This window comes from Ranitomeya variabilis, chromosome 3, assembly GCF_051348905.1.
Source record: "Ranitomeya variabilis isolate aRanVar5 chromosome 3, aRanVar5.hap1, whole genome shotgun sequence".
Lineage (NCBI taxonomy): Eukaryota > Metazoa > Chordata > Amphibia > Anura > Dendrobatidae > Ranitomeya > Ranitomeya variabilis.
The window spans coordinates 662,731,527-662,757,808 of record NC_135234.1 but is presented as its reverse complement, the minus strand read 5'-3'; the positions used below and the strand labels follow the sequence as shown (position 1 = coordinate 662,757,808).

The window sequence follows — 26,282 nt, the reverse complement described above, 5'->3', positions numbered from 1 at the left end:
CCTCATCATGTGTAGGCCGTGCTCCAGGATTGCTTTGGGATGAATGCTATGTCTGTAGTGCAGTAGATAAGATGGTGGAGCGATCGCTGTGCCCGTCTGGTGCCATCACAGAGGAGAAGCCGCTGTGCTCCCCTGTCCCCTCCACCTCTGGGTAGTGGGCTGCTCTCCTGGGAGCACCGGTCAGTAGTCCGGAGGTTGGGTGATGTCAGGCGTCATTAAACGTGATATATGATTATATTATGAGCACATTGAGGTTTCCCATCCCCCACTCTGTGATCAGCAACAAGTCGGTGAGTGCTGAGCTTTACCACCCGTGCTGCCGCGCACCAAGGACGTTGCTGTTGGCTGCTTATCTTCCATTTTGTTTGGAAAGCCTTTTGTAGCTGACCTGCGGCACTTCTGTCACTGCTGTTAGTTTGGTTACAGGTTACTTTGGTCACTGCCCTCATTCAATAGAAAGTTTACTCTGAAGTCCCCGCACTGCTGACTGGGTGCACGATTATTATTTTATACAGCTTGCAGGGAAAACCGGGTGACTGCCTGTAATGGTGACACCACGGCCTTTCTACAAAGTTACAAAAGCCTCGAAGTGTCATCTGTGTTTGGACCAATGCATTTTTGGGGGAGGCGGTTATTGATTAGGTTACAGGGGTCTGGGAATACTGCCAGTATACGGTGTATGATGGCCGCCAGGTCTGTCCTCGCTCAGCTTTCCCAGAGGCTGAATAGACCATGTAGGAGCTCGAGGACTAATATTTATTTTTGTTCTCGTCACACTGGATCCTTTACCCTGTAGCTGGTCAGTTTACTACCATTCATATCATGTGTATGGGGGTCTGGGGGGAGCGCTGTAGGCTGGATGATCCTTCAGCAGACCGCTGTGTGATAGATGGTCAGCTTGTGGCAGCAGTTGTCAAAAAGGAAGACTGTGCCCATGAGATGTATGGAGTAGGTCTAATACACACTATGCAGCTAATTCTGAATGTGTGCCTGTACTTTCAGAAAACTTTTTATACCCTATGCTTGGCTGAAGTTTTGATCAGTGGGGTGCTGTGTGCTGAGACCCCCACTGATTGCTGTAGGATAAAGGTGCAGTAGTGTTCAGCTGTGTCTTCTTTCACAATAAATAAGTTTGGATACATATGGGGGGATACAGCTGAGCACTCCTGCCCTTTCTCTCAGTAGCCATCTCCCACCAATGATACCACCTGACATGTCCTATGCTTCTGAAAGTGCAGCTACGCTTTAACTGTGAAGTGCCCGCTGCCATCCACAACTGCACAGCTCGCGGTGTTCCTTGGCACAGCAGTAGCACCGCTGTGAGGCCTGTGCTCTGCTACCATCAGCTTTGTTGGTGGGGTCCTTAGGCCTCCAACCGTCGCTAATGGTGCACTCTGTCACTCTTCTACGGAGCAGCGGTAGTTTACAGAAAGCACACGGTTAATATGGTTGACAACGGCCACATGTCCTTGAAGGTATACCTGCTGTCCTAGGGTAAGTTCACACAGGGTGTTTTTGCTGCTTTTTTTTTCTGCGCAGCAAAACCTGATCTTGACAGGAAAGAAGCTGTGTTAAAAACACAGGTTTAGGTGCGTTTTTGGTGCTTTTTTTTTTTTTCTTTGTCCATGCTAATGTCCTTGGATTTTCAGCAGCAAATAATACCTGCCTTTCTTCAACAGCCATTCAAGTCAATGGGTGAAAAAATAGAGCATGTCACTTCTTTCAGCATTTTTGCTGCATGTCCAAAAAACGCTGCAAAGCACAAAATACTGATCAAACAAAAAACCAATGTGTGTGCATGAGATTTCTGAAATCTCATAGGCTTTGCTGGTACTGTAAAAAGAAGCTGAAAATTAGCATAAAAAAGCAGCAAAAAACGCTCTGTGTGAACTTACCCCTACCAGCAGAACCATGCACGGTGTGAATCCTGCTCACACCACTTGGCTCGTTTTGTTTTTTTTATGCTGCATGTGGCTCAGTACCCGAGGAGGGCACTTGGGTCATTATTTGTGTAGCTTGTGATTCTTGGGTGAACGCGCAGACCCACATATCACATTATTCCAGTTGATCACACTATTGAATAACACAAGGGACTTGTGACAAAATCACTTACACTTTTTTTTGCAAGGCAAATGCAGGTATGCTGTAAATGTAAAACCAGGGTGCAGAAGCCTCGCGTGCTTGTACTGACACAGCAGGTTCTCCCATGGACAGTAATGGCGGACCTGGGAGCTCCTGAGAAGCTGGATGTACGCACAAGGGCATTCCCGTTTGCCTGTCAGATGATACGTTTGTTGCATGTCCTATAGATAGCTATGAATGGGAAAGGAGGAATTTGCTGTTTCCACCAAACTAGGATTAAAGTACAAACATTAACCACAAGACTATTAAGCTGTGTGCACACGTTGCATATTTTTCATGGTTTTTTTTCGCTATAAAAACGCTTAAAACACGCATACATATGCATCTCATCATTTATAAGGCATTCTGCAATTTTTGTGCTTATGTTGCATTTTTTTTTCCGTGAAAAAATCGCATCGCTGAAAAAAAACGCAGCATGTTCATTAATTTTGCGGGCTTCCTACTTTATTACTGCATCCCAGAACCTCAGGAAAAAAACGTGAGAAATACGTGAAAAAAAACGCGAAATCCGCATGCAAATTTCTTGCAGAAAATGTCCGGTTTTGTTCAGGAAATTTCTGAAAAAAATCCTGACGTGTGCACATAGCCTTAAAGTGAACCTGTCAGCATGAAAGTGCAGTCCAATCTGCAAGCACCATATTAGGCCAGTCTCACAGGTCCAGATAATTCCGGTATCGGAGAAAACGCTACCGGAGTTATCTGTGTTCGTGTGCTCACGGAGGCCATCCGTGTGGGATCCGTGTGATGTCCGTGAGTACGTTTTTAGGGTCCGTGTGCTGTCCTTTTGCTGTACGTGTGTCCGTGTATTGCAAGAATTTTTACATTTTTAACCCTATGACAGGAAAAAAGCACACTGATGGCACACGGACAGCATCCGTGTGCGGTACGTGTTTACACGGACCCATTGACTTTAATGGGTCCGTGTGATACGTGCGCTCCCACGAACACTGACATCGTGTTTTGCAACCGGACACACGGTCTGTGAAAACACGCTGACATGTGCAGAGACACATTGATTTTAATGTGTCTACGTGAGTCAGTGTCTCCGGTACGTGAGGAAACTGTCACTACACGTACCGGAGCCACTGATGTGTGAAATCGGCCTTATAGAGCAGGGGGAGCGGAGTAGATTGAAATATAATTTCCTGAGAAGAGATTTGGAATAACCGGTGTCTTCATCATTTAATCCTCTGCTCTTTCTGGGGCTTTCAATCCTGTCAGTGACTGACAGCTCACTCTTGTGTTTACTTACACCAAGAAAGCTGTCAGTCACTGATGGGACCGCCCACTGGACTGAAAGCCCCAGAAAGAGCAGAACATTAAATTATGAAAACACAGGTTATTCTGAAACATTTCTCGCAGTACTATAATATTATTATTATTATTCTTTATTATTATTATAGCACCATTTATTCCATGGCGCTTTACATGTGAGGAGGGGTCTCCATAATAAAGACAAGTACAGTAATCTTAAACAATAAAAGTCACGACTGGTACAGTAGGAGAGAGGACCCTGCCCGCGAGGGCTCACAATCTACAAGACTATATATCAATCTTCTCATCTCCCCCTGCTCTGTAACATGGTGTTTGCAGATTGGGCTGCACTTTCATGCTGTCAGGTTCCCTTTAACTCTGATTTAAGCCGTGTTCAGACGGAAGTTCTTCAGTCCCTAAACAGATTGCTGTGCCTGGACTGACTTACATCCTTATGTGTGTGAGGCTGCAAGGTCAGGCCAGGCATTGGTGCCCATTTACAGCTGTAAAATGCGCCTGTCTGAACCGGCCTTACAAGTACCGTACATACTCAGTGCTGCCAAAATTAACATGGACTCCTCAAGTGGCCCAATCTGCTATGATTCATTGTGAACAAACCTTTAGGCTCCCGTGCTCAATTGTTAACATCCTTCAACTTGGTAACATTGATAATTTGCTCCTAGGACTCTTCCTTGTGCCTGTTAAAGGGTCCTCTTTTCTGGACAATCCTCTTGTGTGACTGTAACAAGGAACCCCTGATCTATGGCCCTCTATATATCATACAGCAGCCTATACAGCAGCATGATCGCTCTGTAGATACAGGTTATTGGCAGCAATGATCGTGGCTGCTGCATTATCTGTACGTCTGTGGGCAGCTGTGCCTTCTACCGAGCACTCGTCAAGGTTAATATGACACAACCCTGTTAACCAATGTGTACTGTGATCATTTGGACGGAGTCCAAATGTTATCATCGCTAGCAAAGAGCTGCAAGCCGGGGCTGTCACTGCAGGCCGCCATGCCTGATCTCCTGCTGCCAGAGTACACATAGGGGAAGCAGGAGTGACAGCCATGTGATGCCATTCACTGCACATCCCGACTGTAGGACTGGTGACCTTGAATAGACCGGTAATGTAATCTGGAGATATGGCTTTTTTGCTCAAGTAAAGCCTTTTTTTTTTTTTTGGTTTACTTATAAATAATTTTAGATTTTAATTACAATACAAATATATAATATCAGTTGTGTAAATTCTTTCTATTGTAGGAGACGGCAAATATTAATAGGCTGTGATAGAATTGATTACATCTACACTTGGAAAAGTCAACCCTCGGTGTCCATAATCACTTGCGCAATATTGCCATGGCTTTTCCCCAAGACACTTCCTTAACTATTTTCTCAGCATGTCAAGTTTGTTTAAAAAAAAAAGATGAAATTGTAGCTTTTTTGGCATGTTTGTTTTCTTCCTGGCGAGGATTGAGGCCTCCTTCGAGCAGCGGCGTTTACTTTCCATGTGCACAGCAGTCAATTGGTGTGAGTGCTATGTGCTAGGACACGCGAGCGATGATTCCCCTGCTCAGCCTTCATTACACTGGTCTCCTTTATGGACCTATATGGGGCATGTAATGGCAACCACTCGCGATGTGGATGGGTGTATGGAGCGGTGCCAGTCACATCCGCATCGTGGGAAGGGACTGCTCCATTTGTAGCTCTGTCCTGGTTTTTGGGTCCCTGGCAGATGTAAACCACAAACTGTAACGTGTCCAAGAACAGAACCACCAGGAAGCTTATAACCTCTGAACATTGGTTTTTAAAGCTTCTTTGACAAATGTTAATCCTGCCAGGTCTTGTGCTGACTAACTTACGTCCTTTAGGCTATGTTCACATTTTGCTTTTTTTTTTTTTCTTTTTACAGCATTATTTTTTTGTTTTTTATTGCAAGTTTTGAGCTGTTTGACAAAATTGGCAAAGTCTGAGATCTCAGAAATCTCGTGCACACTGTTTTTTTTTTTTTTCGTTTTTTTTCCCCTCCGTATTTTGTGAAAAACATTGGTTTTTGCTAAATGTAGCATGTCACTTATTTCAGCGTCTTTCACCCACTGAAAGCAATAGGTGGTGCAAAAAACGCTGAAAAAATGTAGGTATCTGTTTTCGCTGCATTTTTGGCACCAAAACCTGATTAAGTCAAATCACCTTTTTTTTTTTTTTTTTTATTCACTAAACTTTATCAGCGTTCACAAGTGACAAATGTACCCTGACAAACTACGCAATACCTGCTTTTTTTAAGCAAATTTCTTACTGCCAAGAGCGCAGGTTTTGTCTGAGAAAAACGCATAAAAACCGCAACGTGTGAACATAGCCTAATTATAGCACTTTTAGGCTATGTTCACACGTTGCAGAATTGCAGCAGAAATTTCCGTGGCAATTCCGCATGCGGAATTGGCATGCATATTCCTGCTAAACACTAGCGTTTTGCAAGCGTAATTAGTTTGCAGAATGCTAGCATTTTCCAAGCGATCTATAGCATCGCTTGGAAAACTGATGGACAGGTTGGTCACACTTGTCAAACATAGTGTTTGACAAGTGTGACCAACTTTTTACTATTGATGCTGCCTATGCAGCATCTATAGTAAAAAGATGTAATGTTAAAAATAATTTTAAAAAAATCGTGATCATCTCAACTTCCGGCGTCCCCCGCAGCATTCCCGATGCTCCCGTTCCCAGTAATGCATTGCGACAATGACCCGTGATGACGTAGCGGTCTTGCGAGACCTCTGTCATCACATGTCATTGCCGCAAGGCATTATTGGGAACGAGAGCATCACGAGGAGCGTGAAGACTGCCGGGGACGCCGGAAGGTGAGAATATCACGTTTTTTAAATTTTTTATTTTTTTAATTTTTTTTTTAAACAACTATGGTTCCCAGGGCCTGGAGGAGAGTCTCCTCCACCCTGGGTACCATCCACACATGATCCGCTTACTTTCCGCATGGTGGGCAGAGCCACATGCGGATATTAAGCGGATCAATGCATTCTTGTGTGCGGAATCAAAGAATGAACATGCTGTGTTTTTTTCCGGAATGCGATTCTGCCGCGGAAAAAAAACGCAGCATGTGCACAAAACTTGCGGAATACCTTCTAATAGGATGCTTAATGTATGCATTTTTTTCACTGTTTTATCATGGTTTTTATAGCGAAAAACCACAAAAAATCCTGAACGTGTGCACACAGCCTTACGGTCAATTAAACCAAGTGAGACATTCAGGATTATTCTTGAGCTATGTTGGATTAAAATAAATTTTCCTGCCTAGTAGGTCTTAGGATATGTGCACACGTCAGGATTTCTTGCAGAAATTTCCTGAAGAAAACCGGAAATTTTCTGCTAGAAATCCGCATTTTTTTTTTTGCGTTTTTTTCGCGTTGTGTTTTTTTTTAGCTTTTTGCAAGCGTAATTAGCTTGCAGAATGCTAAAGTTTTCCAAGCGATCTGTAGCATTGCTTGGAAAACTGATTGACAGGTTGGTCACACTTGTCAAACATAGTGTTTGACAAGTGTGACCAACTTTTTACTATAGATGCAGCCTATGCAGCATCAATAGTAAAAGAATGTTTAAAAATAATAAAAAAAAATGGTTATACTCACCTGCAGACAGCCGATCTCCTCAGCGGCTTCCGTTCCTATAGATGGTGTGTGTGTGTGTGCAGGACCTTCGATGACGTCGCGGTCACGTGACCGACATCATCGCAGGTCCTTCACACACACACCAGCTATAGGAACCGAAGCGGCAGCGTGCACCTGAGAGGCGGGAAGACTGCGGGGGCCATCGAAGGTGAGTATAGGACTATTTTTTATTTTAATTCTTTTATTTTTACCAATTATATGGTGCCCAGTCCGTGGAGGAGAGTCTCCTCTCCTCCACCCTGGGTACCAACCGCACATGATCTGCTTACTTCCCGCATGGTGGGCACAGCCCCATGCGGAAAGTAAGCAGATCAATGCATGCCTAGGTGTGCGGAATCCCCGCAATTCCGCAAATTTAATGAACATGTTGCTTTTTTTTCCTTGATGCGATTTTTTTCGTGGAAAAAAATGCAACATTGGCACAAGAAATGCGGAAAACACTGAAAATAATGGGAGGCATATGTAAGCGTTTTTTTTTTGCGTTTTTATCACGTTTTTATAGCGAAAAAACGTGAAAAATACTGAACGTGTGCACATGGCCTTACACTACTTCATTGTGAAGTCGGGCCGGCCTGGCTGGGGGCCGGCCTGGCTGGGGGCCGGCCTGGCTGGGGGCCGGCCTGGCTGGGGGCCGGCCTGGCTGGGGGCCGGCCTGGCTGGGGGCCGGCCTGGCTGGGGGCCGGCCTGGCTGGGGGCCGGCCTGGCTGGGGGCCGGCCTGGCTGGGGGCCGGCCTGGCTGGGGGCCGGCCTGGCTGCTGTAGTGTCAGTCCATAAGTCACCAGTATCTGATAGTGAAGCTTATTGGCAGCCATGGTGAGCTTTGTTACCGGCCATCTAACCAGGTCTTACCTGGGAAGATACAAAGGCCTTGCCTAGGAGGGCAGGTACACAGACCAGTTTTTACTTTCAGAAATATCCTACTCTGATTCTGCAGCAGACTACCCCCAGGTTTCTGCCACGGAATTGCAGTTTAGCTCTACTTGCAATGATGCTAATCCATGTGAGGCCACATAATGCATTTTTCCTGTCTAATCTGCGTTGAGAATCGTCATGAGGAATACATGTGGATTTTGGTGCAGGATAAAAAATCGCTATGTGAGCAAGCCCTTGTGTAGATGACTTGAAAATCTTGTTTGCCATAGGTTTGTGTTATCCCTTCCCTTTGCCCAACCTGTTTGTCCACATCCACTCGCTCCTACGCTTGTATTGAAATCTTACTGTCTGTTTGTCTTGTTCCTTGTGTGCTTGGTATTTACCATACAAGCAGCCATGTTTAGGAACGGCCAATGTTTGGCTACGTAACCTATGCTCCTGGAAACGGTGACATCACTGTGATGGGGGCATCTCGGGACTGGTGTTGGAGCATAGAAGGGTCTGTCTTCAGATGGATTTATTATTCCTGTCCCAACATAATGGAAAGGATTGCATTTATTTTTTTTTTAAGACCCTATGTGGTGTAGAGTTGCAGTGCATGGTCTTAATAGTGTTTTCCCATCTAAAAAGTGATGTCATGGGCTGAAAGTCTGTGAGTTTAACACTTTATCTTTCAAGAATGTTTAAAACCAAAGTATAACCCTTTCTACTCTGAGACCTATATTCATGCCATACGCGGGAGGATGTGGGCTGAATGCTTTCATTGCGCAGGTTCAGGAGCCATGTCCAACACGTATCTTCACTGTCAAAAGTAAAAGAGGCACCCAAAATAATACCATTATAAACTACGGTGCTCATTTATCCTTCTAGAAAAACCATATTCCTAGGATTTCTCTATTGACAGATTAACAATGTGTGGCTTTTAGAGTATGGTGACGCTCACTATTTAGGAAACTACAAGTAACACACAGATCTCGGCTTCTTATTGCCGCATTTTCAGGATGGCGATGTAACGTTATAAAGGGGTGAGAAGAGGAAAGTAACACAACCTCTGTTCCTCATCCCAAATGACCAGTCCACACTAGTGCAACAGTTCGCCAACATCTTGGTTATGGACTTTTTGCCTACAAAAGGGGGATGCCCCCCACACTAAAAAAAAAAAAAAAACTTCAAAGAGGCATGGATTGAGTAAAAAAACAATGTGACGTTCGCCGGTGTGTATCCAGGGCTGGCAGCTCTCACGGGCTGGAAGACATGACATTACTGGACTTCGGTCACCAGTCGCCTGCGATTGGCTGAAGTGGGAACAGCTGGTCATCAGGGAAATATCCGATGATGCAGTGCTCCAGTCACCTGACCGCTGCTGTCAATCGCAGGTCTCGCTGGTCTGAACATCATGGCTTCTGGTCCTGTCGCAGTTTTTGGGAATGGAATAATCATATCGATTCTTTAGGATGTGTTCAGAGAGAAAATCAAGCTACATGCACCCATTGAGTCAATTATAATCCGTAAACCTCATACACACAAAGCATGGCAAGAAAGTCATTTTTTTTTTTTCCCTTTATTAATGCAGTTTCTATGTCAGAAAACTTCACATGTTAAAACACTTTTATAAAATTTAAGGATAGTAAATGTTGATGAGCTAACTATATAGTGGACCTTGGAAGTATGAACTTTGAATAATGTCTGTGTATTGGCATTCAAAGTTATAACCTTACATTTGTATAATTGTATTCATTTTTTTTTTTTTTTTTTTTTTCCCCCCCCCCCCCCCTCTCTACCTAGGTGGCGTCTAAAGGAGCTGGTTTGAATCCTCATGCGAAAGTATGGCAGGAAATCCCACAAGGAAGCACTGAAGGTTCTGAGACTGTCAATGGCACAGAAGAGTCTTGGGACGAGGCAGTGGCCACAACAGAAACGCACATTGAAGGTTGGTTTATTTGCCATGTCTGCAAAAAAAAAAAAGTTCTGACTTACCAATGTTTTCCTTTCTGTAAATGTACAACTTCCTCGGAGGTCTGCAAACATCACTTGGATGTGGCAGTAAGAAATATATGTAGAGGAGACGAGAAAGATGCGATAACGATGAATCGTATAAAAATATCAACTGTTTGGGCTAATACACCACACAGTCTTCCATGAGTGATGTGATATTTATTGCTATGATATGATGTATTTCTTATGGCTTAGGCTACGTTCACATTTGCGTTGTGCGCCGCCGCGTCGGCGCCACAACGCAAACAAAAACGCAGCAAAATGCATGCACAACGCTGCGTTTTGCGCCGCATGCGTCCTTTTTTTGATTGATTTTGGACGCAGCAAAAATGCAACTTGCTGCGTCCTCTGCGCCCGGACGCGGGCGCCCCAGGGACGCATGCGGCGCAAAACGCAAGTGCGACGCATGTCCATGCTCCCCCATGTTAAATATAGGGGCGCATGACGCATGCGGCGACGCTGCGGCGCCCGACGCTGCGGCGCAGACCGCAAATGTGAACGTAGACTTACATTGTTTGCTGTGTAATTATACTTGAACCTTGATACTAATCCATGTTGCTTCCCCTCTGTACAAGCTTCTTTGTGAGTTTACCTATGCTATTCTAAAACTTGGTATTGAGGTATATATTCTATTTGTGGACAAGCTGTATTGCACATGGCACTTTACAGTCTATTGTGTTTCTGGGTTCTACATTGTCATACAGAGCATACATTGGTTTCCAGACTCCCGTCTGGCTCTCATATAACGCACTCTGAGGAGGGATACTTACTATTCAATAGAAGCCTACTCCTGTTTATCCAAACTTTGGTCATATTATGTGGTATATTGATATCTATTCATTAGGTTTGTGTGTTTCATGTTTTAATTGGATTTTAGGATACTTTTTTGTTTAATAACGTGTTATATTTTTACACGATTCATGACTCGAGGTGTGCACATTGTTATTGCACCCTTATCCTCTCCCCTACATATGATTCTTGATGCATGATGATGCACCCTAACATATTATATACTAGCTGTGCATCCTTTAATTTCTTGTAGCAAGAAATATAGGACATAGCAGCCCAGTGTATGCCATCCTCCCTTGCTGTGTAAATAGAAGCCTAACGTATGAGTGACCCTCAGCTTTGTTCCCTTGTGAAATATTGAAAATCATTTCAAACCATGACTTTTTTTTTTTTTTTCTCTTGCCTTTATCAGGTGACAGTGCTCATCTCTTAGATCAGCAGTCAGCAATATACTTGGTTTCTGTCCAAGAAATGTTGGCCTTTTCTACCAGGTTACACTCCTGTAGGAAGTGAGCAAATCAATTTTGGCTTGGCGCCCGATTTTGATTGGTAAAATAACTTTTATGGTTAATGGCTTATGGAGCCATCCGCTGCTGATGGGCACAGAGGGGCTTCATTACACGCCTGGTGGGAGAGTTACCAGGGCTCCGAGTATGGGGCGCACTCAGTAATGGGATGTGTGTACAGTTTCATCGCTCCACGGCTGTCAGATTGGACTGGAGAGTATGCCCTCGTGCATCCCATTTATTGATTTCAAATGTTCTAAACTCACAAGTGGACAAATAGAGAAAAAAATTTAAGATCTGCATTGTAATCGTCACAGGCAACATATAACTATCAACATTTTAAATTTTTTTTATCATGTTGCAATCTGCTAAAAAAAAAAAATTCTTGCAGTTTACACCTACCACTGAGGCTTTTTGACTTTAAAGGGAACCTGACAGGTCCCTCATGCCCCCAAATCACCAGCATTTGTATCTTCCTGTATAAAATCTGCTGAACAGTCCCTTTACTACGTTTAACATATATAATTCTTTAGACAAAGTATTTCTGAAGTCAGTTTATCATATGCCAATCTCATTTTGACCAGCACAGGGGTGAGAACATGGTGAGTGGGACAACTAGTCTGGGGAAACAAACACCCCACTGAATAGTTAAGAGGTGATCAGCAAATGAGAAAAAGACTTTAGAAATATTTATTCTAAAGATCTTTGTATTAAATGTAGTAAAGGGACTGTGCGGCAGGAATTTTATACAGGAAGCTACAAATCCTGGGGGAATCGGGACCTGTCAAAATTCCCTTTAAACTTTCTATTGTTTTCAGGAAACCACAAATCTAAATAGCCACAAGGGGTCGGAGGTCTGACCAATCTCTTGTATTGGAAGTGTCAAATGAACTTGTGCAAAGGCCATTGTGAAGGGAGGGAGATCTGTGACCTATTGTGTTATCAGCTGTGTACTGAGGTGTTACATGTCTTGATGATATGGAACCTGCTGAAAACTCATCCTGAAAGAACGGGATGTATGAGTCTAAAAGAAGGAAAAAAAAAAAACCCAGTGGCCTACGTGACAACTGCAGTAATAACATTTTTTTTTTTTTTTTTTTTTAAAGATCATAGTATGAAAAAAAAAAATGCAAAAAAAAGTTATAAATACACATGGGAAAACAAACCATCATTAGGTAATTCTGTGATGCTGTCTTAAAACATACCAGAAAACTGGAAGCAGTATTATAGCTAGAGCTGCACCTCTAAATCATGCAAAATATATGGAGAGAGCAAAACGTTTCCAAGGTAAATTATATACTATATCAAGTGATTGCAACTCCTAAGTCCAACCACATAAGCTGGGAGAAGCTTTTCAGTATGTTATAATATAACCAAGCATCTCTGCTGTATTGGGATATGTCTCATAGAAAGACGATCCAACGCTGAATCCAAGATAAGCAGTGTTAACCCCTTCACGTATCAGAAAATCACAGCCTAATACGAATAGCCATGGGTAATATAAATAATGAAAGACCACTGGTAATGACAAATGGCCAAAAAGAAGAAAACCCAATTATAAAATGGAGAACCTGAAAATGTAAAAGTTTTGCACCCCAGGAGAAGAGCCTGAAACCCCACGTGTATCGCCGTACCGCACTACGGTTTCCTCAGGGGAAATAACAAGTTGGGGTTTTTTTTGTTTTTAATTCTTTAATAAAATCTTTCTATTTTTGTGCAGGCAATCTAGAAGGTTTGAGTGAAACGTGTAAACCCTTTGAAGTAATGTATTCCCCCCCTTGTGAAGTGAATAGGGATGGTCTTCAGTTAGAGGAAGCTGCAGCAAATGGAATGGACTTATTAGTACAAGACGAACTTGGATACCAAATGTTTGAGGTTTCAGGTAACTCATTATTCCTGTGTCCCATGTAGTTTTATTGGTATTCTGTTTGTAAGCCACGGTTTGCATTGTGGAGTCCAAGGTTTTTTGCACCCCCTGGGGATTGGCTTTGTGCACACTGTCTTTTAAATGTTATTTTATCTGCTGAGTTTGCCCAGGCGAAACAGTTTTAGGAAAACACCAGCAGTTGTTCCGCAAGCAGCTTCACTGGCGGGTTTGCTGCCTCCGTATTTTACTTTTACACTTTAACTATAGAGAGCAGACAGCTTCCCAGCGGAAGCCATCTGAAGAATGAGCATAATTTTTATGGGGCACTTTTGCATGTGCTTTTTCAGGTGGTGTCCTGGCAGAATCTGTCTTTGAGGGTATGTTCACACTGTATATTATTTTAAAGGTGAAAATCTCAAGATTGCATTTCAAGAGGACAGTACTCCTCCACCTTCCTGCTTGCCTGGAAGGGGAAGCTGCACCACGGAATGAACAGTCTGGCTGCTTTTGCTCTTCAGCATCGTAGAACTTCAGGGGCGCTCGGGCTGGCTGAATCCAGCGATCCATCCAGCTTCAGTGCCGCACTAGTTGCAAGATGTATATACATGATGGCTGTCATACACTTGCCTTACACTGAATTGGTTATTAAGACAAATGATCATCGATGTAATACCATGTTGGCTCGTGTCTGCCAGAACTAGGGGCTTTCTATTCTAAATTGTAAAAGGGAGAGGGGGGTCCTCCTAGTGATCTGTCCATCTGGGATCATTAGCTCTATTCTGCATATGGATAAGGATGTCATTAGATGACAGCCTCTCTAAGAGATTTGTATTTTCAGCATTGTAAAAATTCTGAACTTCCTTGTTTTGAGATAAAGCTCCATTGTTTTCTGCTAGTTGAGATAACCTATATATCCTTCTGTCCACAAGGAATAGGTCTTATTTTTTTCCCTTTTCCTTTTCTGAAAAGGTTGCCTCTCTCCCCACCTCGTTCTGTTGCCTTGATAGAAATATTCTACTGTTATACAAAGGGGCAACTTTACTGCAAAATAATCTTGAGCGAGTAATAAAAAAAAATGCTCATTTCACGATCTTGCCATGTAATCAGGCTGCTTATCACCTGGTGAATGAGCAAAACACTCGTTCATCGGGTGAAATGATGTTTGTGTACCATAAAAATCGTTGTTTCCGGCGGTGCTTCATCCCATGTAAACAGGACTCGTGCTTTAGAGTTATGGCAGCTTATGTGCACAGTGATTTGGTGTAGATTGCTCAGTGTGCATCGTTGACTTTGGCCTGCCTGTGTAAACAGGTGTTCAAATGACCGCCGATCGGTAAGTTTATTGATCGGCGATCATATTGTGCTGCCAGTCTGTCTATGTAAGTGAAGCTGTTTTCACTTTCTGCTCATCTTTGGGTTCTTGCTGCCTCTTGTTCTTCTTTGATATGGCTTATTGCCCATAGCTGCGTGACCATGGCGGCCATCATTAGCTACATCGTTGAAGTATTGTTAGCCTTGATAGCACAGACAGCTGCTGGTAGGTTGGTAAGTCATCTTGATGTTGGGTTGTAAAGCTCTGTAGGACCCAAGTATGAGTACAAATTTTAGGAAAGTTGAGATATTATGTTTTGAGCCACTTGAATGCGCTTTCGTGACCATAACTACTACTTGTCTGCCTATATGTATCCATAACGACCCCTTTAACCCCTTCCCGACCCATGACGCCTATGCGGCGTCATGGAATGATCGCGTCCCTGCAGATCGGGTGAAGGGGTTAACTCCTATTTTACCCGATCTGCAGGGAGAGGGGGAGTGGTACTTCAGCCCAGGGGGGGTGGCTTCACCCCCCCCCCCCCCCCTACCCCGTGGCTACGATCGCTCTGATTGGCTGTTGAAAGTGAAACTGCCAATCAGAGCGATTTGTAATATTTCACCTAAAAAACTGGTGAAATATTACAATCCAGCCATGGCCGATGCTGCAATACCATCGGCCATGGCTGGAAAACCTGAAGTGACTGCGGATTGGCCGCGGATCCGCAGCGGATTGGCCGCTGCGAATTCGAAGCAGTTTTCCATCAGGTTTACAGTACCATGTACACCTAAGGAAAACCAAATCCGCTGTGCCCATGGTGCGGAAAATTCCGTGCAGAAACGCTGCATTGTATTTTCCGCAGCATGTCAATTCTTTGTGCGGATTCCGCAGCGCTTTACACCTGTTCCTCAATAGGAATCCGCAGGTGAAATCCGCACAAAAAAACACTGGAAATCTGCTGTAAATCCGCAGGTAAAACGCAGTGCCTTTTACCTGCAGATTTTTCAAAAATCGTGCGGAAAGATCTCACACGAATCCGCAACGTGGGCACATAGCCTTAGGGTTAGGGTTGGAATTAGAGTTAGGGTTGGAATTAGGGCTAGGGTTTGAAATAGGGTTAAGATTAGGCTTGTGGTTAGGGTTACGGATAGGGTTAGGGGTGTGTTGGGGTTACAGTTGTGGTTAGGGTTACGGTTGGGATTAGGGTTAGGATTAGGGTTGGAATTAGGGTTACGGTTGTGTTGCGGTTAGGGTTGTGGTTAGGGGTGTGTTGGGGTTAGGGTTGTGATTAGGGTTATGGCTACAGTTGGGATTAGGATTAGGGGTGTGTTGGGGTTAGTGTTGAAGTTAGAATTGAGGGGTTTCCACTGTTTAGGCACATCAGGGGTCTCCAAACGCAACATGGCGCCACCATTGATTCCAGCCAATCTTGCGTTCAAAAAGTCAAATGGTGCTCCCGCCCTTCCAAGCCCCGACGTGCGCCCAAACAGTGGTTTACCCCCACATTTGGGGTACCAGCGTACTCAGGACAAACTGGGCAACAACTGTTGGGGTCCAATTTCTCCTGTTACCCTTGCAAAAATAAAAAATTACTTGCTAAAACATAATTTTTGAGGAAAGAACAATTATTTTTTATTTTCACGGCTCTGCGTTATAAACTTCTGTGAAGCACTTGGGGGTTGAAAGTGCTCACCACACATCTAGATAAGTTCCTTGGGGGGTCTAGTTTCCAAAATGGGGTCACTTGTGGGGGGTTTCTACTGTTTAGGCATATCAGGGGCTCTGCAAACGTAACATGATGCCCGCAGACCATTCCATCAAAGTCTGCATTCCAAAACGTCACTACTTCCCTTCCGAGCCCCGGCATGTGCCCAAACAGTGGTTTACCCCCACATATGGGGTATCAGCGTACTCAGGAGAAACTGGACAACAACTTTTGGGGTCCAATTTCTCCTGTTACCCTTGGGAAAATAAAAAATTGTGGGCTAAAAAATCATTTTTGAGGAAAGAAAAATAATTTTTTATTTTCATGGCTCTGCGTTATAAACTTCTGTGAAGCACTTGGGGGTTCAAAGTGCTCACCACACATCTAGATTAGTTCCTTGGGAGGTCTAGTTTCCAAAATGGGGTCACGTGTGCGGGAGCTCCAATGTTTAGGCACACAGGGGCTCTCCAAACGCGACATGGTGTCCGCTAATGATTGGAGCTAATTTTCCATTCAAAAAGCCAAATGGCGTGCCTTCCCTTCCGAGCCCTGCCGTGCGCCCAAACAGTGGTTTACCACCACATATGAGGTATCAGCATACTCAGGAGAAATTGCCCAACAAAATTTAGGATCCATTTTATCCTGTTGCCCATGTGAAAATGAAAAAATTGAGGCTAAAATAATTTTTTTGTGAAAAAAAAGTACTTTTTCATTTTTACGGATCAATTTGTGAAGCACCTGGGGGTTTAAAGTGCTCACTATGCTTCTAGATAAGTTCCTTGGGGGGTCTAGTTTCCAAAATGGGGTCACCTGTGGGGGAGCTCCAATGTTTAGGCACACGGGGGCTCTCCAAACGCGACATGGTGTCCGCTAAAGATTGGAGCCAATTTTTCATTGAAAAAGTCAAATGGCGCTCCTTCCCTTCCGAGCCCTGCCGTGCGCCCAAACAGTGGTTTACCCCCACATATGAGGTATAAGCGTACTCAGGACAAATTGGACAACAACGTCCGTGGTCCAGTTTCTCCTTTTACCCTTGGGAAAATAAAAAAATTGTTGCTAAAAGATCATTTTTGTGACTAAAAAGTTAAATGTTCATTTTTTACTTCCATGTTTCTTCTGCTGCTGTGAAACACCTGAAGGGTTAATAAACTTCTTGAATGTGGTTTTGAGCACCTTGAGGGGTGCAGTTTTTAGAATGGTGTCACTTTTGGGTATTTTCAGCCATATAGAACCCTCAAACTGACTTCAAATGTGAGGTGGTCCCTAAAAAAAAATGGTTTTGTAAATTTTGTTGTAAAAATGAGAAATCACTGGTCAAATTTTAACCCTTATAACTTCCTAGCAAAAAAAAAATTTGTTTCCAAAATTGTGCTGATGTAAAGTAGACATGTGGGAAATGTTATTTATTAACTATTTTGTGTCACATAACTCTCTGGTTTAACAGAATAAAAATTCAAAATGTGAAAATTGCGAAATTTTCAAAATTTTTGCCAAATTTCCACTTTTTTCACAAATAAACTCAGAAATTATCGACCTAAATTTACCACTAACATGAAGCCCAATATGTCACGAAAAAACAATCTCAGAATCGTTAGGATCCGTTGAAGCGTTCCTGAGTTATTACCTCATAAAGGGACACTGGTCAGAATTGCAAAAAACGGCAAGGTCATGAAGGGGTTAATCAGTTTACTATTCAAGGAGTCACAACCCTTAAAGCGGTTGTACACTACTAGGGCGACCTCTTCTTGATCTAGATATTTGGCCTGATCAATTAAAGCCTATACTCACACCCCCCCCATTGTCGGTAATCGTGGTCCTGGTGCACTCATTTGTATGACACGTGGTTTCTGGCATCACGGTCTCCCCCCGCTTTCCACTTCGTACAAATTGAACATGAACAGGAAGTCAGAGCGCAGCCACAGCCCAGACTTCCTTTTTCATGTTCAAAGGTGGGGACGGAAGCTGTCGGGTACCACTTGTCATAATGTCACGAGAGCCCCGGGATCCTGAGTGCCGACACTGCTGGAACTGCGCCAGCACAGGAGGGGAGTTTAGACTTATCTAATTTATCAGGGCCAAACACCGTCATCAAGAAGGGGTTGTCTCAGATGTGGACAATCACTATTCCAGGAAATGGGTAATCAGAAAATGACCTGTTGCTTAACCCCTTCACCCCCGGAGCTGTTTTCGTTTTTCGCTCCCCTCCTTCCCAGAGCCATAACTTTTTTTAATTTTTCCGTCAATATGGCCATGTGAGGGCTTATTTTTTTGCGGGACGAGATGTACTTTTGAACGATACCATTGGTTTTACCATGCCGTGTAACGGAAAACGGGAAAAAAATTCCAAGTGTGATGAAATTGCAAAAAAAAGTGCAATCTCACACTTGATTTTTGCTTGGCTTTTTTGCTAGGTTCACTAAATGCTAAAACTGACCTGCCATTATGATTCTCCAGGTCATTACGAGTTCATAGACACCTAACATGCCTAGGTTATTTTTTATCTAAGTAGTGAAAAAAAAATTCCAAAGTTTGCTAAAAAAAATAAATAAAATAAATAAAAAAATTGCGCGATTTTCCGATACCCGTAGCGTCTCCAATTTTCGTGATCTGGGGTCAGGTGAGGGCTTATTTTTTGCGTGCCAAGCTGGCGTTTTTAATGATACCATTTTGGTGTAGATACGTTCTTTTGATCACCCGTTATTGCATTTTAATGCAATGTCGTGGCGACCAAACAATGTAATTTTGGCGTTTTGATTTTTTTTCTCGCTACGCCATTTAGCGGTCAGGTTAATCCTTTGTTTTTATTGATCGGGCGATTCTGAACGCGGCGATACCAAATATGTGTTGTTTTTTTTTAATTGTTTTATTTTGATTGGGGCGAAAGGGGGGTGATTTGAACTTTTATATATTTTTTTATTTTTTTTTTTATATTTTTAAACACTTTTTTTTTTTTTTTTTTAAATTTTGGCATGCTTCAATAGCCTCCATAGGAGGCTAGAAGCATGCACAACTCGATCGGCTCTGCTACATAGAGGTGAAGTACAGATCACCTCTATGTAGCAGAAATCCAGGTGTACTTTGAGCGCCGACCACAGGGTGGCGCTCAAAGCAATCGGCCATCAACAACCATAGAGGTCTCAAGGAGACCTCTGGTTGTTATGGCAATGCACCGATGATCCCCGATCATGTGACGGGGGTCAGCGGTGCGAGCATCCCCGGCCGCGCGGCCGGGAGCGCTAGTTAAATGCCGCTGTCAGCGCTTGACGGCGGCATTTAACTAGTTAATGGGCGTGGGCGGATCGCGATTCCGCTCGCGGTCATTGCGCGCACATGTCAGCTGTACAAAACAGCTGACATGTCGCAGCTTTGAGGTGGGTTCACCGCCGAAGCCCACCTCAAAGCGGGGGATCTGCCAGCTGACGTACTATTCCGTCAGCTGGCAGAAAGGGGTTAAACCAAATCTTAATGTGCAATGTTTTTTTTTGTTTTTTATTTTATTTTACTCTAGTAATGCTTGCTTTTCATTTTATCTGTATTAAAAAAAAAAAAATTAGGAGTCTTCCAATTTTTACACTGCTTCTTCATAAAACGTGTAAAAATAAAAAAAAATAAAAAAAATCATAATCTCCTTTCTCCCTCACTGGTGCGTTAATATGGCAGCATCTTTGCTACGGTGACCAAGACCCGGCGTTAATATAATAGCCGGGTCGTATAGAAGTATTGATGGTGCTGATGCTTCTGTTCATTGCATAGCGCTTACTGTTCACTATGTACCCTGCAAAAGAAAATAGAAGTGGTAATAAACCGCATCTGTCTTCTCTCCAGGCTCCCCGGGTGTGTGACAGCTGGAGGCTGGACCTGCTTCAGCTAAATTTCAGGAGCTTAATCCCTACACTGTAAATTAAACTGCCAAAAAATTACAGAACTTGGTCAATCTTTGCTTAATCAATGGGTCATTTCCTTGTGATTGTACCCTTTTAAAGAGTTTTAATTTTGCAACCTGATATACTCCCTTTTGTGAGGCATCTGAATTTAGTAGCCCAAGTGACAACTTAATTTCTCTGTATTTATGAAGGTGAAGGCACGTCCTCTGTTCCACAAGCCATTTCTGAAGATCTGAAAGAATGTCTGAAAAAGCAACTAGAGTTCTGCTTTTCAAGGTATGAGTATAATTATACTTAGTCTAATTTCATGTCAAGTATTAATGGAAGATGCAATAAAAAAAAAAAGCTAGAGATGGTTCTGTTCATTAAGGCATGTGTATTTTTTTGTTGTTTGTTTGTTTTTAAACATGGCTTTCTATTTTTTATTATTTTTTTTATTTTATTTTTTTGCTGCAGAGAGAACCTATCTAAAGATTTATACTTGATATCCCAAATGGATGGTGATCAGTTTATACCTATATGGACAGTTGCAAGTATGGAAGGAATAAAAAAACTGACCACTGATATGAACCTTATTGTTGAAATCCTACGTTGTAAGTAGTCACATCTTGTGTTCCTTTTCTTTTATACACATCAGAAGGACCTCTGCTTGTGGGCACTGAGTGATTGGGATTTGTGTTGTGACCTAGTGTGGGCACCTGCAGATGGCGGTGGCACCTTCACTGTGAGGTTGTGATGGGATTAACACCCCCTTATCTTGTTTCCTGACCTCTATCAATTTTTTGTTGCAGCTACTCCTGTGGTACAAGTTGATGAGCTAGGAGAGAAAGTGAGACCAAACCACAAACGATGTATTCTAATTCTACGTGAAATCCCTGAAGCGACTCCTGTGGAGGTATGGATTCTTCCTGATGCCAGTTGGATCAATATCAAGGGTCTCTTTCATTGACAGCGTTTAGATTAGTATTTGTAAGCATAGACTAGAAGTCTATGTAAAATACAGAAGTTACAGATTTATTTTTCAATGCACCTATGTTTTGGAGCCATTCCTGGTTTTAGCATACAAATGTTGCCCAAAATACTGCCATGTAACATTGGCTGGTGTGTCAGCTGGACATCTTGTCCAGGAGATGTCTGGTATCTAGTTACCCTGAAAGTATCCCAGTCAGCTTGTCGTGTTACGCACAAATATTCCTGCCGTTGCCTCATTAAGTGGAGTTCATCTCTGAGCTATTCTGTCATACCCGCACTGCTCTACCCAGAACACTCCTATTTAAAGGGAACCTGTCACCCCTAAAATTGAAGGTGAGCTGAGCCCACCAGCATCGGGCTTATCTACAGCATTTTGTAATGCTGTAGATAAGCCCCCGATGTAACCTGAAAGATGAGAAAAAGAGGTTAGATTATACTCACCCAGGGGCGGTCCGATCCGATGGGCTTCGCGGTCTGGTCCGGGGCCTCCCATCTTTCATAGGTGTACTTTGTCTGCCCTGTTGAGGGCAGAGTAAAGTACTGCAGTGCGCAGGCACCTGTGCACTGCAGTATTTTGCTCTGCCCTAAACAGGGCAGACAAAGTACGCCTGCGCCGGAGCCGCGGCGTGAAGACAAGAAGAGGACGTCTTCCTATGAAGATGGGAGGCCCCAGACCGTGACGCCCATCAGACGGGACCGCCCCTGGGTGAGTATAATCTAACCTCTTTTTCTCATCTTACAGGTTTCATCGGGGGCTTATCTACAGCATTACATATTGCTGTAGATAAGTCCCTGATGCCGGTGGCCTTAGGTCACCTTCGATTTTGGGGGTGACAGGTTCCCTTTAACCCCTTCCTGACACATGATGTACCATTACATCGTATGTTGAGTGCCAATGAATGGATCTGGCTCAGGTTCTGAGCTCACGCTGAACCTGGGAGAAGCGTGCTGTGATACACAGCCAAAATAGTGCCATAATGCCTGGACTGGTCTCCAATCGTGGCAGAGTAGTCATTTAAATGCCACTGTCAGTCATAGACAATGGCATTTAAGTTGCGTGATTTCCTGGGTGCATGTGCATAGGCTCCCATTGGCACCTTGCGATTGCATCATGGGGGCTGAAGGTTTGTCACAGGAACTGGCTGAACGCCCCCCCCCCAATGGCTGTTACCTTTCTCCAATGAAGCTCAGCCTTTGACTGACCATTATAGGAGTATGTCGTTTTGTCTGCATATTGCAATACTGTTTATATTACAGTATATTGAATAAGGAAACAAACGATCATAGGTCAAAGTCCAAAAAGATGGTTAGTTTGTAATAATGCCCCCCCCCAAAGAAAAAAAAAATTAATAAGATAGGCATATGTTGAGCCACGTCTGAAAAAAAAAAACCAAAACACTTCAACACAGTAACCCGAACAGTGAACGCCATAGTGAGAAATTAAAGCAAATAGAAGAATTTGGGATTTTATTTTGTTTGCCACAGCTCCCTAAAACAGTGCAATAAATGGTGCTCAAAACAAGTGGAAAAAAAAACTTGCCATGTAGGGAACAGGTCGTAAAATTCCAAATTTTGTTTTTTTTTTTGATCACTTAATGGGAATCTGTTATAATCAACCCTCCTAAACCATCTTTATTTGCATGCAGGTCATAAAACACTGAAAATATTACCTTGATATCCGTGATCTGGTGTCTTATTCCAGAAAGACACGTGTTTTTTTTTTTTTTCTTATCTGTAAATGAGTTGTTAAAAAACTGTATGGGCCTGACGCTGAGCTCCCTGACAATCTGCCTCCAGAGCTGGTTATAGATGAAGAGGTGATACCAGTGAGAGACATGTAATGGGATGATTTAGTGAATCCCGCTTTGAGCAGGGGGTTGGACCAGATGACCCTGGAGGTCCCTTCCAACTCTACCATTCTGATTCTATAATGACTGACAGTCTGCTCTCCTGATCTCGCTGCAGAACTGTGATTATAACGAATAGCACTATAATCAGAAAGCTCATTTATGCTGCACTAACACAACTGCAGTTGCAGCTCTAAGTCCTGTCAGCTCCACTGCAGAGTTGTTTCAGATTACAATAACACAGTACAGCAGAGCTGTGTTTTGTTTAAATGTAAACTCATTTGCAGTGGTTTTCTCAGTCCTATCAGCTCTGCTGTAGAGCTGTGCCTGATTTTAATAATGCTTCTTAAGGGTATGTGCACACGTATCTGTGAGGACTGCGGATTTTTCTGCAGCGGATTTGATAAATCCGCAGGGCAAAACGGCTGCGGTTTTTCCTGCGGATTTATCGCGGATTCCGCTGCGGGTTTACACCAGCAGTTTTCTATTGGAGCAGGTGTAAACCCGCAGCGGAATCCGCACAAAGAATTGACATGCTGCGGAATGTAAACCGCTGCGTTTCCGCGCGTTTTTTTTCCGCAGCATGTGCACTGCGGGTTTCGTTTCCCATAGGTTTACATTATACTGTAAACGCATGGGAAACTGCTGCGGATCCGCAGCAAAATCCGCGGCGTGTGCACATACCCTAAATCTCCATCTCGCAGGCGTGCTGCCCGCTTTACTGTGCTGCCCGCTTTACTGTGCTGCCCGCTTTACTGTGCTGCCCGCTTTACTGTGCTGCCCCTCTCCCACACCTGAAAACTGAAGTGTTAATTGTAGGCAGGCGCAGCTCTGCGGCTGAGTTGGCAGAAAGATAAGAGATACATTTGTGTTTGTAGTTAAGCAAAGCTCAGCTCTGCTGTACTGTTATAATCACACCCAGCTTTGAAGCGAGATCACAGTGTAATTCAGTTTCCTGTGACATTCATGCCCATATAGACAGCTTAAAAAAGCTCATCCTACAGATACCCTTGAAATTGAAAAAAAACTGTGTTTGATATTGCTTAAATACTACTGGTATGGAGAACCATACTGTCAGGTAAAATAAAACTTCACCTTTTTATTAGGAATTTTCTCATAAAAACTAATGGACCGGCATACCATACCTACTAATGAATAAGATGTTTTAGTCTAAACAAGTCGGCTTATTCATGAAAATTCCTAATAAAGGTGAAGTCTTATCTTTGTCAACGCTGGAGACCATTTTTCCTTCTGTTTGGCTTGAATAAAGATACAAGCATTATAAAATGTGAGGTAATGAGCCCGTATGTCACCACTGACAGATTAGACCTCAACTATCGTGGAGAAACGTTCAACATAAAGAATTCTATTAATCGTCCTAGAGATCTGTCCATGTATGTCAATTCTACCCATAAGGTGCTTATTGTGTTTTAAGGGATAGTGGGTTCTGGAGCGATTTAATGTTTTGTTTTTTTCTCATAAAGTTGCTAAAAATTACTAAAATAAAAAACACAAATCTGGAATGATCCTGCCCGTCTCAATTACATTAGGTTTTCAAAGGAATTATGGATTAAATTCCGTGTTCTAAACCATTCTGCTCTAAATTTCATGTCTGATAACTTTTTTTTTTTTTTGTCTTACAGGAGGTGAAGGCACTATTCGATAACGAAAATTGTCCAAAAGTGATAAGTTGTGAGTTTGCTCACAACAATAACTGGTATGTTACATTCCAGTCTGACACTGATGCACAACAGGTAAGATGGGACCTTGCTCCCTTTATCATTTTTATTTATTTTATTTTTTTGGTTCTTTCTTACTGTTAAATGAAAAGTCACAAATGGTGCTGTGCAACAAATTTATTCCTAAAAACAGAACCAAATTTCACCAAATTGTACAAACTGTATACTTTTTAAATCCGTGTCTGATTGGCAGTGATATCTTGACAGTAAAATGCGAATTGAGTCTTGCCAGAGAGTATAAATTCTCTGCACTCCGAGCCTGACTGACAGCTGTAGCTTTGTACGGAGCGCTATGAGGTCTCCGCAGCAGAAGGGACACTGAGGAGCCGTCAATCGGGCAAGGTTAAAAAAAAAAAAAAACCCACAGCTATTCTGACATTAATTTTCAGTGTAAGTACACCAGCCTCTGTGTTTAAAAGATGTCTTTGTTTTGAAATCTGGTGACAGATCTGCTGTTAGGTTTATTTAACTCCTTCACGACATGTCGTGTCTCCCCCTTTGATGTGGGCTCCGGCGCTGAGCCCACATCAGTTGCGACATGTCAGCTGTTTTGTACCACCCACCGCTATTAACTAGTTAAATGCCGCTGTCAGTGTTTAACTACCACTTCCGGCCATCGGGTCGGAAATGCGCTCATTGTCGACCCCCCCCCCGTCATGTGATCGGGGGTCAGCGATGCGTCGGCATAACAACCAGAGGTCTCCTTGAGACCTCTATGGTTGTTGATGCCGGCTTGCTGTGAGCGCCACCCTGTGGTCAGCGCTCATAGCAATGCAGGGATTTGGCTGCATAGGAGCGATCTGAGCATCGCTTCTATGTAGCAGAGCCGATCAGGCTATGCCAGCTTCTAACCTCCCATGGAGGCTATTGAAGCATGGCAAAAAAGTTTTAAAAAATCTGAAAAATATATATAAAAGTTTAAATCGCCCACCTTTCGCACCATATAAAAATATAAAACAAAAAAAAATCAAACACACACATATATGGTATCGCCACATTCAGAATCGCCTGATCTATCAATAAAAAAGATTAACCTGATCGCTAAACGGCGTAGCGAAGAAAAAAATTAAAAACGCCAGAATTACGTTTTTTGGTCACCCCGACATTGCATTAAAATGCAATAACGGGCGATCAAAAGAACGTATCTGCACCGAAATGGTATCATTAAAAACGTCCGCTCAGCATGCAAAAAATAAGCCCTCATCTAACCCGAGATCCCGAATAATGGAAACGCTACGGGTATGGGAAAATTGCGGTGTTTTTTGTTTTGTTTTTTAGCAAAGTTTGGAATTTTTTTTTCACCACTTAGATAAACAAAAAAAAAAAAAACCTAGACATGTTTGGTGTCTATGAACTCGTAATGACCTGGAGAATCATCATAGCAGGTTTTAGCATTTAGTGAACCTAGCAAAAAAGCCAAACAAAAAACAAGTGTGGGATTGCATTTATTTTGCAATTTCACCACACTTGGCATTTTTTTTCCCATTTTCTAGTACACGCCATGGTAAAACCAATGGTGTCGTTCAAAAGTAGAACTCGTCCCGCAAAAAATAAGGCCTCACATGGCTATATTAACGGAAAAATAAAGTTATGGCGCTGGGAAGGAGGGGAGCGAAAAACGAAAAAGGGCTGCGTCTTGAAGGGTTTAAATGTATGGCTGAAAATGGCACTAAATTTGCACATCCTTGCCTGCTAAAAGCTGGCGTAATTAGATTTTCTGC

At 43.0% G+C, this 26,282-nt stretch overlaps 1 protein-coding gene across 3 annotated transcripts in view; it reads left to right on the top strand.

Moving 5' to 3' along the window:
- Nucleotides 1–26,282, top strand: part of LARP4 (La ribonucleoprotein 4) — a 65,467-nt gene that overhangs the window by 1,938 nt on the left and 37,247 nt on the right. For all 3 annotated transcript variants that reach the window (XM_077297863.1, XM_077297864.1, XM_077297865.1), the window contains exons 2-7: nucleotides 9,731–9,875; nucleotides 12,956–13,117; nucleotides 20,195–20,279; nucleotides 20,460–20,596; nucleotides 20,795–20,898; nucleotides 24,466–24,576. In XM_077297863.1, the coding sequence (XP_077153978.1) occupies nucleotides 9,731–9,875; nucleotides 12,956–13,117; nucleotides 20,195–20,279; nucleotides 20,460–20,596; nucleotides 20,795–20,898; nucleotides 24,466–24,576 (744 nt within the window). The remainder of the gene's footprint in view (nucleotides 1–9,730; nucleotides 9,876–12,955; nucleotides 13,118–20,194; nucleotides 20,280–20,459; nucleotides 20,597–20,794; nucleotides 20,899–24,465; nucleotides 24,577–26,282) is intronic.